This window comes from Tupaia chinensis, unplaced genomic scaffold (genome assembly GCF_000334495.1).
Source record: "Tupaia chinensis unplaced genomic scaffold, TupChi_1.0 Scaffold000527_1, whole genome shotgun sequence".
Classification (NCBI taxonomy): domain Eukaryota; kingdom Metazoa; phylum Chordata; class Mammalia; order Scandentia; family Tupaiidae; genus Tupaia; species Tupaia belangeri.
In genome coordinates this window covers 2,749,976-2,766,530 of record NW_006160040.1, presented here as the reverse complement: position 1 = coordinate 2,766,530, position 16,555 = coordinate 2,749,976, and the positions used below count along the sequence as shown (strand labels likewise).

Here is a 16,555-nt window from a genome sequence, read left to right as displayed (position 1 = left end):
ATGATTCAAGTCCCAGACCTGACGGCTTGCTTGCTCGCTCTCTCTCTCTCTCTCTCTCTTGCTCTGGCCCTTCCGGTCAAATTTAAATAAATAAATAAAGTTAAATAAAGTAATTTAAAAAAAAAAATAGATGTCTAACCAGGGCCAGCTTGGTGTGGTAGTTAAGGTAGCTAGATCCCTCATGGTCAGCTAGGTTGAGTCCCTGACCCAGTGGCTTGTAAAACATACTGGACACATGTGCATTTGTGCCCAAAATTTCAAGAGCAGGAGAGGGGATTGTAGTGTGGCCATCTCACTCCCCTCTTCTCTTTCTCTGTTGAGCACACACATACCCTATAGCAAAATCTAAAAAAAAAAAAAGACTAATCAAAATATGAGCTATACATGATATATATCAGCATAATATATAAGATAATGTTTCAAATCATAGATCTCATCCTATTCATTGGTAAGTGGTGAAATCAATTTACTGAATTGCTGTGAACTCTTTTAAAAACTAGAATACATTAGAGACATAATGATATGTGTCTTATAAAACTTTAAATTAATTTTTTTATCTTTTTTTTTTTAGTTACTGGGGGTACATGTGCTCACCAGAGGGAGAGAAAGAAAGAATAAAAGAGAAGGAGAGGTCACTTCCCTATGGGATATGGTCATACTGCAGTCCCTTTTCCTCCATTTCTCCATCTCATCAGAATTTTGAGGAATGCATCTGTGGAAGGCCACATATTAGATCTTACACATAAACAACTGTCCATTTTGTTCCCTTGCCCTAACATGGCTGTCTGCTTCTATAAACCTACTTGTTCTTCCCTTAAAAAAATAACTTGTACTACGATATAAAAAACCGTATCTGAGACGACGTCCTGTACCTACTACTGTCTTTACTAACTACCCAAAACCCTTTTGTTTAACAATATATCTGCTTGCATGGAAATCCCACTCTCCTCAAAAATAATTAACCTACTTAGTTCAGCTTCTTTAACTACTTGTATAGAAACCCCTGGTAACTGACCCCCTATTAAAAAAACTACTCAAATCCCAGTTGAGACTATAGTTCTAACTCTCAGCCCCCAAGCCTCAGGCTGTAGACACTGGCCAACTAATAAAGACTCCCTTTAAACTTAATCTGACTTTGGTGGTCGTTCATTCAGTGACACTCTACAACATTTGGAGGCCCCAGCAAGATCTGGGAACCTTATAGTGACCAAATAACACCCCAACGAGGACACTCCTTACACCCTGTCCTGGGTCCCAAGAGGGGTAAGGAGGCCTCACAAACGTAGATCAAAAATTAGAGTTACTGGTGGTGCCTGAATCTGTTAAGATTCTAGTTATCTTGGTTTGAAAGCTCTCCTGGTGAGACTTTAGGAGGGCTGGATGCAGTGAAACCTCCAGGTCCCTAGGTTCCTGGTGACAGTGATTTCTGGATATACTGTCTTGCTTTGTCTTATCTTTGTCATTCTTATCTTTGTCAAAATGGTACAGGGCCAGTCGTCAGTCTGTTCATCAAAATGTGCCCCCCTTAACTGTTTTCTAGATCACTTTCAGAACTTTCAACACCGGGCCAAGGGTTATGGTAAATCTCTGTAACTTGGTTTATTAGTGTCAAAATAAGCCCAGAAAAATTGACTCTTATAGTCCTGGTATGTGTACATCCATACATATAATATGTCATGTTATGTACTACATGTTGTATGTCTGTATAAAAAAGGCCCTAAACAATTCTATTCAATTTGGCTTATAAAAAGAATGCTAATAAAAATTAGTTTAAATGGGGTCCAGCAGTTAACGTAGTGGCTATGTCACTGGACTCCCACGTAATCGACCGCAATTCGCGTCCTGGATCCCGTGGGTTAAAACTCATGCTGGGCATGTGTGTGTGCATGCCCAAGCTCCTGAGAGGAGAATGGAGAAGAAGGGATTGCGGCGTGGCCATGCCCCCTGGGGGGTGATTTCTCACTTTTTGTCTCTCTGTCTCTCTCTTTCTGGTGAGCACACGCACCCTATAGCAAAAACCTCTCCAAAAAAAAAAGCGTTAGTTTAAATGCTTTTCAAGTTCATATAACTTTAATAAACAATCTGGTTTCAAATATAAAAAAATTAAAAAGTAAAAGTCTTCACAATTTCCAACATATATTTTGTCTAAGTTTTTATTAATCAAACATCATGTTTATCTTAATATAGTTGGTTTAATAAAACAACTAATATTTATGTGTTATATGTTACTTTCTGTTTTTAGTTTTAATATTAACAAAAGATCTTTGACCTCAAAATAACTCTTGGATGTTTACAGAGGGTCCCTGAAACATTAAAAAAAAAAAAGTTAAACTGATCATGCTTATTCTTTATATGTTAAACAAAGATTAAAAAAAATTGTCAAATGAAGTCATTCTAATTTTCTCAATATTATATTTATTTAAGTTATATATAAAAATATGTAATGTACTTATATGTATATATAGTGTTCCAAAATAATTTAAAATTCCCAAAAATTTATAATAAAATATTTATCAGTCATGTAATAAGTTATTATATTAAACTAATATCTAACCAGATTTCTTTGTCAGTTATAAATTTTTGTCAAAATATTAACTATGACTATAATCCTAATGTCATATCCTTAAAAATTTTTTTTAAATGTACTCTTACAAATACCAGTTTCTAAAAATCTAATCATTTAGCTAGATAAAATTTTCATTTTCTATATAAACTAATTGGTTTTCTAAACTATTAAACCAAAATTAGCTAAAAAAAAAATAAAAAATGTTTGACAAAATTACATGTTAAATAACCAATACAATACACCTAAGTTATAAAAATAAAATTAATATAAAAAATATAAATCTAATGTTAAACATAGACTCATAAAAACATTGCTGTCTGGTTCTCTCTGAGTCCTCCTTATAATTCTTGTTATTAAGTTAACATACTTTAGTTATTCCTATTGTTGATCCTTAAATTTTATAAACTTGGGAGAGTCTATTAATAAAGTTGTTCAGTTTTACATTTAAAAAGTTGTTAAAACAAGTTTTGTTACTATTATTGTTTGTTTATACATATTTATAAACTACCAGTCAATATATGTAGATATATATAATTTGTTTAAAACTTAATAACTCCTCCAAAAAATATCAAACTTCCCAAAACAAAATTTAAAAAAATAATTAATAAAAATTGGGCCTATATATCAAAAACAAAAACTAAAAAATCTTATCCAAAAACTTATAAAAGTCTCAAAAACTAAAATAAAACAAGACTAAAACTTCTGACTGCACACACATTTGGCATATGTTTTTCAAACCACTAGGACAGGGATTTGAACCATGGTTAGCCATGTGGAATCCAGCTCCCAGTTCACAGTGCTTAACTACTATGCCACAGAGCTGGCTATAATTTATTTATATGCATATGTGTAATGTACAGTGTTATGATATAATGTATTTGTGTAGATTGCAATTTAAAAATTATGAAAGTGCCCTGGAGTAATTCTGTCTTGCACAGCTGTTTTCAGGAGCCATAGTTTACCTCCATCTGCTTTCTTACCCACCTAAGTGTGTACCACCACCCGTTGGAAGATTTGGTGGGTATGGACATGAGCCCCCTGAGGCTCTGGAACTATCTTTTCAGTTGTGAACTAAAGGCCGACAAAGATTATCACTTTAAGGTGGATAAAGATGAACATCGGTTATCTTTAAGGTTGGTCAGTTTAGGGGCTGGTGCAAAGGATGAATTGCACCTTGTTGAAGCAGAGGCAATGAATTATAAAGGCAGTCCAATTAAAGTAACACTGGCAACACTGAAAATGTCTGTACAGCCAACAGTTTTCCCTTGTGGGCTTTGAAATAACACCACCTGCAATTGACATGTGGTTCAGGGCCTGTGCATATTAGTGGACAGCACTTAGTAGCTGTGGAGAAAGATGCAGAGTCGAAAGAGGAAGAGGACATGAAAGTCTTAAGTATATCTGGAAAGCGATCTGCCCCTGGTAGCAAGGTGGTACCAAGGTTCCACAGAAAGAAGTAAAACCTGCTGCTGATAAGATGATGATGATGAAGAAGATGATGATGATGATGATTTTGAAGGTGAGGAAACAGAAGAAAAAGCTCCAGTGAAGAAATCTATATGAAATACTCCTGGCAAAAATGCTCAAAAATCAAACCAGAATGGAAAAGACTCAAAACAATCAACACCAAGATCAAAAGGTCAAGAATCATTCAAAAAAACAGGAAAAAACTTACAAAGGACCTGGTGGTCAGACATGGAAATGGTGAGGAGACCAAAATATACATTGAAATAAACTCATTATTTTAATAAAGTAAAATAATTTTTTTTTTCGAAAGCCACCAATATAAGGCAGTGTTCTAGCTAGTGGCAGCCTAGCAACTGACAGCCCTGATTGGGCTTTCAGATAAAAAAGCAGTGGAAGCTAAATGGAGGTTCTCAGCCACGTTAGAAAAAATGGGCAGATGATTGTAATGGTGGACACAACTCTCTCAAAGTGCAGTCAGAAGAACATGTGACTGGGCCACTAAGTAAAGAACGTACCGAGAATGGAACCCCTTAGTACAGCACTTCATATTTCCTTGTATTTGGAAAGTAGAAAATAAAGCAACCACTATATGATAATACCAGAATTGCTTTATTTCAGACTAAGCATTCAATTCTTAACAACTGTTTACAGCTTTTGTAGTAAATACAAAAGATTGACACAACTTTTTTCAAAACCTACTGTTTTGAAAGTCATCTCTTCAATTTCTTATAAAAAGTTTTAAATTATCATACCGACTTAAGCATTTTAAATTATCTGCCACTTTTTCAGGCACCTTATCGTTATTTAAGCTAAGAAGTGATTAGTTGGCTTTGGCCAAGAACCATGAATTTTCATTCAAAAAGTAAACTCAACTCTTTGGGTTACTTTTTTATTTCTACTAAAAGAAAACCATATTTTGTGCTTATTAACTAATTAACTTTCTCACAATTATTATGACTAAAAAAAGTACATTGTTTCACATTTAGGTATTTGGGGCTTTTTATTGATAAAACACAAATACCTCTTACCTAAACAAGCCAGCTAGGTCTAAAGAAGTGACATGGCTAGCCGTGATCTTGCAGCTCATCTATGTATTAACCTTCTAAGGGAATTAAAGACAAATCAGTGGTCTTTGTCTTTATCTTTATAAGGCATTTAATCCAGATAATGACTGTGTCCTTAAAAAAGACAACTATAATATATATATATATTGCAAGATAGGTAAAATGCAATTAATTTGTTTAAGTTTTATTTAGATATATGTCTGGTTCCACAGTGATATCTTAACCACAAATATCCATCTCTGTTTATTAAATTTTAATTGCCAGAAGGTACATGTGCTCCCCAGAGAAAGAAAAAAGAATGCTCCCCAATGAGATGTGGTCATGCTGCACTTCTTTCTCCTCCATTCCTCCCTTAGTCAGGATTCTGAGTATACACATGCATGTTGCAGGTGGCGTGGTTTTCAAGCCAAGCTACGTAGGATCCATCTCCTCATGCACAGAGCTGACCCAGTGTGCTGTGGAGCCAGCCCCATCTTTTCATTTATAAATCAAATATTAATTACATCTCTCTCTTGATAGCACCTATGGGTGTAATCGCAGCTTAATAAAACGAGTTTCATTAGTACAGTGCCAGGCACATAGTAGGCTAGCAGCAAATTTTTCTGAAACGAAGTCACTAGCGCATTTAATCCAGATAATGACTGTGTCCTTAAAAAAGACAACTATAATATATATATATATATTGCAAGATAGGTAAAATGCAATTAATTTGTTTAAGTTTTATTTAGATATATGTCTGGTTCCACAGTGATATCTTAACCACAAATATCCATCTCTGTTTATTAAATTTTAATTGCCAGAAGGTACATGTGCTCCCCAGAGAAAGAAAAAAGAATGCTCCCCAATGAGATGTGGTCATGCTGCACTTCTTTCTCCTCCATTCCTCCCTTAGTCAGGATTCTGAGTATACACATGCATGTTGCAGGTGGCGTGGTTTTCAAGCCAAGCTACGTAGGATCCATCTCCTCATGCACAGAGCTGACCCAGTGTGCTGTGGAGCCAGCCCCATCTTTTCATTTATAAATCAAATATTAATTACATCTCTCTCTTGATAGCACCTATGGGTGTAATCGCAGCTTAATAAAACGAGTTTCATTAGTACAGTGCCAGGCACATAGTAGGCTAGCAGCAAATTTTTCTGAAACGAAGTCACTAGCCATTATAAAATTAAATCTCAACACTTCATATTTAAGCCATTTTCCTGATCTCATAGCCTCTCTTCCAAGTTGGGATTTTATATTTTTGTTTAGTTTACTGAATTTTCCTGAAACCTTTTCGACAAATGTTACCAGCGCTTAGGTTATAAACCAATGTATCAGCTGTTCTAAATTAAAAATTAAGATTATCAATTTGCTTAGTTTTTGCTGCACCTGTCCTGTTGGTAGTGCCATTTCTCTCTGCTCTCCCCTCTTAGCCAGAAAGAACTTCCAGCTCAGCAGAACAGATTGCTATCCCTCCCACAAATAAGCAAGGCCTTACGCATTTGGCAGCACTGAAAAGACTCCCTTCAAAAAGCCGAGCGAGAAGCTTTCTCCAGAACTCCTGTGAGTTCGTGGTGTGTTTATTACAACAGATCTTTCATCATTGTCTTCATTAAACTTGGTCCTTGTCCGCTAGGAAGAAGGAGAGAGAGCCATTCTTCCATGGACTTCAGCGATGGCTTTATCAAAGCCACTCATTTATATTAATCAGCATGCAGAGTAGAGCTCATCTGGGTTGTTTGTGCCCAGGTGGTGGGTGAGTAGATACACCCCTTATTTGGCCACTGCAACTGCTCCCCATGTTCTTCAGAGGTAGCTTTTCCACTGCTGCTGCCAGCCTGGAAGCTCTGGCTGAGCACTAGGGACTGAATCCACCTGGAAGGAGATGGTTGACTTAAACCCAGTTTGTAAATGATAAAGCGTTTTTACAAATGTTAGACGTTGTGATCGGCCTCTGCGGGGGGCGGGGGGGGGTACTACTCTTTAACCAGTCCCTCTGCACTTTACTTTGGTAATAGACAGCTTTACATGCACCTCGTTTGTGTAAAGAGAAACCAGCTGCTCTGGTTGCTGTTAGCAGCCTATTCTGCACACTCTATCAAGTCTTTTCTGTAAGATATGTTTCATTGATAATAGAGATTGTTTTTGTAGCTTAAAATAAGAAGTCTTGCCAAGGCTCTTTAAAAAGGATATATTTATGCTAAATCTAGCTCTTGTTCCTCCCACGATGTATATGAAAATTCATTCTTCCCCACGGGTGTTTCACCTTCGCTACCGTTTCATGCATTGCTGTTTGTTCCTGGGGGAGGAGGAAAGAGTCAGTCCCTCTGCACTTTACTTTGGTAATAGACAGCTTTACATGCACCTCGTTTGTGTAAAGAGAAACCAGCTGCTCTGGTTGCTGTTAGCAGCCTATTCTGCACACTCTATCAAGTCTTTTCTGTAAGATATGTTTCATTGATAATAGAGATTGTTTTTGTAGCTTAAAATAAGAAGTCTTGCCAAGGCTCTTTAAAAAGGATATATTTATGCTAAATCTAGCTCTTGTTCCTCCCACGATGTATATGAAAATTCATTCTTCCCCACGGGTGTTTCACCTTCGCTACCGTTTCATGCATTGCTGTTTGTTCCTGGGGGAGGAGGACAGAGTGCAATAGATTTGTACGTAATTAATGCCATCAGCACTGCAGATGCGAACACACACACACACACACACACACACACACACACACACACGGCTGTTTCCTTTGCTAGCAGCTGTTAAGAGTAGTAAAGGCTGAGGGGCTCCGTGTTCATTTGCCTCCTAAATAGCCTGATGGATTACACGTTTTGTCATTTCACACTGTAGTAAAAACCATCATTAAAATAACCTTCTGAGGGCAGATTTTTTACAGAAGATTATAAATCTGTAATGGCCTCCACAATTTTTATATACCAAGCAAATTAAGTTACACAGCAACCTTTTTTTTAAGTGAATTAAAACACAGCTACATTATTTTATTACATAAACTTAGCGTATGCTGATTCGAGCTTTAACTGAGCCACGTTAGTTTATAGTTACCATTTCCCCTAAATATTTATTTGTATTTTGATTTAAGACAGGAACTCCTTTGCTCAGTCCAAAGTGACCTGGTATACCAGTTAAACATGTACAACTCTGTTGAGTCTATTCCATCTGTCAAATGATAACCAATCATACTCTGGAACCACATTTACTGAAGGTACAACCTATCTATACAGAGTGCTTACCACAATTTACTGACTTTTTTGTTAGTCCAGGGGCTGGCTGATACATTCCAAAAATCAATTTGTGGACCTCGCATAGTTTGAAGCCTCTCTGAGATGAAAAACTGTGTGTGTTCCCATCTCTCTCCACCCCCCAAGTAAATAGCTTACCTGATTATAGAAGCAATACAATCAAAAGAGGGAGGAAATATAATACAGTGACTATTTAAGCAGCTATAATTTTTTAAATTTTTATTATTTACTTTATTATATTTATTTAGTTAGTTTTGAAAATGATTTTTGCTATAGGGCATGTTTGCTTGCTGGAGACACAGAGAGAGACAGAGAGACAGAAAGCACGAAATCATCACCCAGCGGGGATGGTCACGCCAGAATCCCTTCTCCAATCTCCTTGGAGGATTTTGGGCATGCACACACATGTGCCCAGTGTGAGTTTTAAGCCCCTGAGTCTAGTACTTGAACCACAGTCGAATATGTGGGAGTCCAGCTACATAACCATTATGCCATCTGCTGATTTCTATTTTTTAAAATTTACTGTTGGACATGTCTGTGCACCAGAGAGAGAGAAAGTGAGAAAGCAAGCTGCCTGGTCTGGAACTTGAACCACGGTCCGCCATATAAGAGTCTAGCACCTTAACCACCATGCCACTTGCTGATCCAAGCCAAAATCTAATACACATTATTATTATTAATGTTTTATCTTTCCATTCAGACTTTTTGCTCTATTTATATAAACATATAATTGATTTTGTTTTGTTTTAAAAATACCTATTGTTCTGCTCTGTTTTGTAATCAGCTTACTTTATTTTTCTTTAATTTTTTTTTTTTAAGATTTAATTTGGGGGCCAGCAGATGGTTTAGCGATTATGTCACTGGACCACCATATGGCCAAGCACAGTTCGAGTCCTAGACCAAGTGGCTTGAAACTCACACCACGCACATGTGTGTACATGCCCAAGATCCTGGTAGGAGAATGGAGGAGAAGGGATTGCAATGTGGTCATCCCCTGGGAGATTATTTCTTACTTCCCTCCCACTATCTCTGTCTCTCTCTGCCTCTCTCTCTCTCTCTCTCTCTCTCTCTCTCTCTGGCAAGCACATGTGCCCTAAGGCAAAGACCTCAAAAAGAGTTATTTAATTTTTACTTATTATCAGTATTATTAGTAGTAATAGTAGTAGTATTTTTGCTATAGTGCACATGTGCTCCCCAGAGAGAGAAAATGAGAAAGCAGGCCACCACGTTCGAGACTCAAACTGTGTTCAGCCATGTGGGAGTCCAGCACCTTAATTACCAGGCCACCTGCTGGCCCCACTTTTTTCTTTTTCTTAAGAGTATGTTATAGACATCTTTGGATAGCAGTATGAGGATTTTTATTTTATTTTATCTTATTTTATTTTGTCATTGTTTTTCTCATTTTCTCTTAGCATACCCTTCTCTTGCTTTCTATCTTTTATGATGAGAATTTATTGTGGTTCAGGGCATAATCATCAGAACACCACTTGTGAGATTAATCATTTTCATTTTTCAGTTAACAAAAAAAAAAACATTGCATTATAGTTACCCTTGCTCAAAGATAAAGATCGACACAATTACACATTCCTCTAGATTGCTGAAATTTGTCCTGTAAATTAACCATTGAAGAAATTCATCACAAAGGTCATTTACATCATATCTGTAATTGTCTTAAGGTTCAGGTGCACCTGGGTAGTCTCTATCCCTTATCTGTGGTGAGAGGGTGGTGTTTGAAGCAAGAATGATCAGTAGTTTGCTTGAGTATAGCAATTAGACATGTGCTGGTCATTTGCTTTCGTATGCTTCTGCCTTCTCCCTGGTAGCCAGGAAAAAAGGGGGAAGGAGGTTGGAGATGCCAGCTTATATAACTCTGACATTGCTACAGAGTCATTATTTAAGCATGTGACATTTTTGCATTTGTGTGTATAGGTAAACAATGCTGCCGTCCTTGCAATCACCAAAAATACAGAAATGAAGAAGCTTAGCTCTTATTTTATTGCTCTCCAGATGGTTAAACTAAATAACATTGATGACAATAGTCATAATTTGAAACATCTTGTATCGGGATGCAACAAGTCAGTGTTACAGATATTAATATCTCTGCTCTTTGTTCAAGTAGCCTTTGGTGTTATGCATTCTGGTGTTAAATTAAAACCTACTTTCTGGGACCAGCAGATGGTGTGGTGGCTAAGGCGCTGGACATTCCCACATGGCCGACCATGATTCAAGTCCTGGATCTAGTGGCTTGCTTTCTCACTTTCTCCCACTCTCTCTCTCTCTCTCTGTGTCTCTCTCTGGTTAAATTAAAATGAACAAATGAATAAAGTTAAATAAATAATTATTTTTAAAAAACCTACTTTCTTCTTTTTTTCTTTACAGATTTTTGCTATAGAGTGTGTGTATTTGTCAGACAAACAGAAAGTGAGAAATCACCGCCCAGGGAGATGACCATGCTGTAATCCCTTCTCCATTCTCTTCTCGGGGTTTGGGGCATTTACACATATACACCTGGTGTAAGTTTCAAGCTACCAGGACTCGAACTCTGGTCAGCCATGTGGGAGTTCAGCCATGTAACTGCTACACCATCTGCTGGTCACAGAACCCATGTTCTTCCAAAATATTTGGGCATACAATTACAAAAACCCTGTAATCTTGGTTTCCATACTATGTTTTTTTGTTTACCCAAGATTTGACTGACTCTAAAGTAAAAATACACAAGTATGGGGAATAATAAGTTAACACTCACCAAGACTTATGTTCCAGATTCTCTTCCAAATGCTCTACATATTTATTCATTAGAGGTAGAAGTGATAGGGTCAAATAATGCCATTATTTTTTGATGCAATTTGGCAGTTATGCCTAATGTCATTCTAAATCCAATAGGTATGAATTATTACCAAGTGTGAGGGCCCTTCAAGTATCAGAATTTAGAATCCTTTACTCAGTATCAAAAGGCTACCTTTCACTGACCTGATTTCTTTGCCAGCTGGTGGGTTGGACTACCAGTCATAATGGTTTAAAAAATGGAAATCGTTTAATTATTTGACATATTGTAAGCAAGGGGAAATTGGGTACATAGTGTTTCACAAACTTGGTAAAGTTCAGACAGAGAGAAAGGTCCATGTGAAGACAACTATTAAAAATAGTAGCACTGGGACCAGCACATGGCGTGGTGGTTAAGGCGCTGGACTCCCACATGACCAACCATGGTCAGGTCCTGGACCTAGTGACTTACTTCCACTCTTTCGCTTTCTCTCTGGTGAGCACACATGCCCTATACAAACTTAAAAATTATAATAATAAATAAAAAAATATATAAATAAATAAGTAAACTTTTTTTAAAAGTAGCATCAAGGCCAGAAGGTGGTATGGTGGTTAAGGCACTGGACACCCACATGGCCAACCACGGTTTGAATCCTAGATTTGGTGACTTGCTTTTTCACTTTCTCTCTCTCCCTCTGGTAAGTGCATGTGTCCTATAGCAAATTATGAAATAATGGGGACCAGCAGTTGGAATAATGACTATGTCGATGGACTCCCATGTAGTCGACTACAGTTGGTGTTCCAGACCCGGTGGCTTAAACTCACGCCAGACCCATGTGCGTGCATGCCCAAGATGCTGAGAGGAGAATGGAGAAGGGATTGCAGTGTGGCCGTTCCCCCTGACGGGGGATTTCTCACTTTCCTGCTCTCTGTCTCTCTGTCTTTCTGGCGAGTGCATGCACCCTATAACAAAAACCTCTAAAATAAGAAAGAAAGAGAGAGAGAGAGAGAGAGAGAGAGAAAGAAAGAAAGAAAGAAAGAGAGAGAGAGAGAGAGAGAGAAAGAAAGAAAGAAAGAAAGAGAGAGAGAGAGAGAGAGAGAAAGAAAGAAAGAAAGAAAGAGAGAGAGAGAGAGAGAGAGAAAGAAAGAAAGAAAGAAAGAAAGAAAGAAAGAAAGAAAGAATGGAATGATAAATAAAATAAAATAAATAAAATATATATTTTTTAATTGTAGTATGAGAACCAGCTGGCAGCACAGTGGTAATATACTACTCTGCAATACTGGACCCCCAAGGAAAGGTCCCATGTTCACATCCCGAGGCTTCCCTGTACACTCTGGGTGTGCATGTTTGTGTGATCCAGGCTGCCTAAGGCTGGGGCTGGATCTGGAGACCCTGTTGGGATGCCTCTCTCTGTCTTTTTTTCTCTCTATTTCTGTCTCTTTTTCATGGAGGAGAGAAATGAGGTGAACTTTTAAAAAGTAATTAAAAAACAAACAGCAGGACCAACATTTTCCATCAAAGTTTATGAAAAAGCAGTTTTCAAAATTCTATGCCTAATTATAAATACTGAGAATTGCATTTCTAAAAGCTCGAAAATTTGGAGCTGAAAGAGACCTTAAGCAATGATCTTTTGTAACTCCATTTTATAGGTGAAGAAAATTAAAGGTCAGAAGAATGAACTGATTTGTCCCAGATCTCACAACAAAAATTAGTTGTAGGCCTTAAAATCTAGAGTCCTCTGGCTCCTAGTGTTCTGATTTGTCTCTGCAGTTCTCTAATCTCTCGGGCTGGAAAGGAGGGGCAAACATTGAGGCTCTTTTAACCTATCTTCTTTTCCTAGTAGAAAGTGTTAGTTTGCCTCTGAGACTTGAGGAACAAAAGTCCTTGAATCTTTTTCATCATACCTCTTGTCTAGAGCTCTAAGTCTCGCTTGGGCCCTAAGCTTTAGCAGGGCTGGCTTTCAGTCTCTGAATTCTCCTCCTGCTGCCGTTATCCTCACTAACACTTTGAGTTATTGATTAAATCATTCCTCAAGGATTTGAAGAGAAAAAATGTTAAGTGCTTTCTTATATTTAAGTACAACAGGAGTTTCAAAAGGTGAATGTTGGGGCCGGCAGGTGGCATGGTGGTTAAAGGTGCTGGATTCCCACATGGCCAACTGTGGTTCAAGTCTTGGATCTGGCGATTTGCTTTCTCACCTTCTCTCTCCTCTCTCTCTCTGTCTCTCTATGGTCAAATTGAAATAAACAAATGAATAAATAAAAGTTAAATTTTTTTTTTAAAAAAAGGTGAATATCTGGAGTAAGAAGCCAAATAATTAAAAAACAAAAGATCAGGGGCCAGCAGTTAGTGTAATGGCTATGTCACTGGACTCCTGTGTAGTCGACCACGGTTCAAGTCCCGGACCCGGTGGCTTAAAACTCACGCCGGGCACGTGTGCGGCCGGCCCCAAGAGCCTGAGAGGAGAATGGAGGAGAAGGGATTGCAGCATGGCTATCCCCCCTGCTGGGTGATTTCTCACTTTCTGTCTCTCTGTCTCTGTCTGTCTGGTGAGCGCACGTGCCCGATAGCAAAAACCTCTCCCCCCAAAAAAGAAAAAATAACAAAAGATCAGATCTGACTAAACTGTGAGTGTCTGGTAACCCTGTGGTCTTTCTAGAAATAGTTGTGATTTTTTGCATTACTTAAATATATCTTTCTTTGATATAATTTTTAAAATAAATATTTCAAACAACAGAAAGGGATTTGTGTGTGTGCTGGGCAGGTCACCCTTGCCTGGGACACATTCAACTCCTCTAGGCTATTCCTGCTTTTTATAATCTCTTCCCCTCCACAACTTGTTAACTCAAAAAAGTCCAAAACTTTTTGTTTAATGCTTGTCATTGGCTATAGAGGTGTACTTTATTCCAGTAAGTGTGACCATTTGTAAGTACAGGGCATTGAGAAACTAGCACAGATCTGCCTATATTTGCTAATCGAATTAAGAGGAAAAGGATCAGAGAACAAAATGTTTTTTGTTGCTTCTGCCTGGTCTGGAATGTCAGGGAAGTAAAGGAACAGTGGTGAGCCAGAGCCAGAGCTGGAGCCAGAGCCAGAGCCACTGTTAAAAGTTCATGCCATCATTTCGACATCTAACGTCAGACTTTCTCTTTGTAAATCCCTCTTCACGTTACCAGTGCTGGTATCGGAGCTCAAACTGTTTCAAAACCATAACATTTCTTAGTGAGTGATTGATCAGTATTATGTGTCCAGCCATCAGGGGGATCTTGGGATGTTGCTTGTATAAACTGTAATCCAATCCAATACTGTGCATTTAGTTACAGTCTTTCATAGACCTATTGGCGATACTCAATCCTCCTGGATTTGGGAATAGGGCTTATCTGATACCTTCAGGGGAAAAAAAATCCATTCATTTTTCTCTCTTCCCCACTTAAATAACTCAACACATCTGGTAACACTGTAGGATCATTGTCCTTCCAGTTCCTCTGCAGCTCATATTGCTACAATATTTCTTAAGTATTTGGTTACCTAAAGGACAATGTGATTTTAAAAAAGAAAAAGACTGTATAGTTCCTACAAATTAACCCATCTGCAAAGTTAGAAAAAAAATTTCCTTTTAATCAGCAAAGTTTTCATACCAGCATCCTGGTATGCATTAGTCAGTATGAATGTAAATATAAATTGGGAGATAAAATGCTCATGTGCTAAAATTTTAAAGCAAGTCTTTCTACAGGTTAATGTAATTTGCTTCTAAGAAAATGTTTATTAAACCCAGGGTACCTGAAGTTGAAGTATCTTGTTTGAGTCCATATCCCTTAGCTTAATAATGTCTTCAATTACAAGAATGATAAAAGCTGAAACAAAATCCTTTAATTCAATCAGAACGGAGCTAAATTTTAGGAAGCAGAGTGGAAATCAGATACAGGACTGTGTTATATAGGAAGTTAAATATACAAGATATTAGGACTTTGTAAGTAGCGGATGGGGTTGCCTTGAGGAATTCTTGTTTGAAATGATGCATTGAGCATTATCATAAATACCACTATTTTTTCTTCTTGAACTGAGATGCTTTATGCAGACAATTCTAAATTTTAACAGCAGTTCCAAAGAGACCATTTATTGTTTTCTGCTTGTTTTACATTCTGGAACAAGTTCAAAGTTTTTATTTTACTTGACTTTTTTTTTTTTTTTTAGTCTGAGCCTTGAATATGGGTTTGAAAAATATAATTTCAACATTGCAGTTCTGTAAAAATTTTCAGTGTTTATGGTATATTTGACCCAGGGTCTATACCAACTAAATCCACAGTGCATTTTAAGTACAGCAAAATGAACATATTTGAAACGTTAACCGTTCTCTTGCTTTTGCCTTTTTTTCTGTATTAAGTATGAAAACTTAGCATTGTAATGGCTCCCAGGATGGGAGTACTGAAAAAGTATCCACCTGACAGAAATAAACATGCAGAAAATAAATTAAGATTTCATTATTTATCTGAAATTTAAGCTTATGTTCAAAATGGTTATTACTAGATTTTCATGTATATTAGTTCAGTGCTATGCTTATAAGATTGGCGAGCAGGGGAGAGCTTGAATTATGACTGAAAAAAATTGGATCGTAGCTTTAATTCCAGGTGGGCAATGTTATTTGCTGGGATCTTTGCACATAATTTGGGTTTTTTCCTAACGACCACAAATCCTACCTTGCTACTTAAACCTTCTAAGCATTCTGAGGTAAAAATGGGGAACATTTTTAAATTGCTTCTTTTTGTCTTTTTTCTTGTTTTTTAGGTTGTGGAACTTATAGCAAGTGCTCTCATGGACTTGGTACAAGGAGTGTACCATGAAAATTCTACTTCAGCAAAGGTAAAGGATTGTGGAGGCATTGTAAAATGTTAGGTTAGAAACCCTTGTGGCAAAACTCTAATTGATGAATAAAAACGTCATCCCTGTTTTGTTTTAAACTGTACTTTTTTTTTTATATTAGTGTTTTGGCTGCAAACTCATGGCCGTATGCTTATTACATAGCAGATTTAGCCAATTAGAACAACCTCTTATCCTCTGGCTGGATTCACAGTCTGTTCAATCTGCAGCAGCCCAGTAGACACCAGGATGCTTCTGGCTAGCAGGTAGCTCTGTCACAAGGCAGGCAGCTGGAAGAGCAGCTTGTGCTGAGAACACTGGACCCAGCCTTTCCCCAAAGGAAAGGGTCTTCTATGTCCCAGAAGAGTGGGCTACAGCCCCCCAAGAAATGGCTGTTGCGAGGTGAGAGAGGAATGTCTTTTATATGAAAGATCCAGCATGTACTGCATTATTAGATTCCCTGTGATAAGGAGTAGCATAGTTGCAGTTGGATTATTTTGATTAATTTCACAGGTCTGGAATTAAGGGTTTTTTGACTCATTTAGCAGGACATCTCAAGAAAGGTTAGGTTTTATTTCCTTAAAATGCAGTTATTTCA

At 37.5% G+C, this 16,555-nt stretch overlaps 1 protein-coding gene across 1 annotated transcript in view; it reads left to right on the top strand.

Annotated features, from left to right (window-relative positions):
• Positions 1 to 16,555, top strand: part of PDSS2 (decaprenyl diphosphate synthase subunit 2) — a 303,979-nt gene that overhangs the window by 182,412 nt on the left and 105,012 nt on the right. The window contains exon 4 of the mRNA XM_006156956.2: positions 15,886 to 15,960. Coding sequence (XP_006157018.1) covers positions 15,886 to 15,960 — 75 coding nt within the window. The remainder of the gene's footprint in view (positions 1 to 15,885; positions 15,961 to 16,555) is intronic.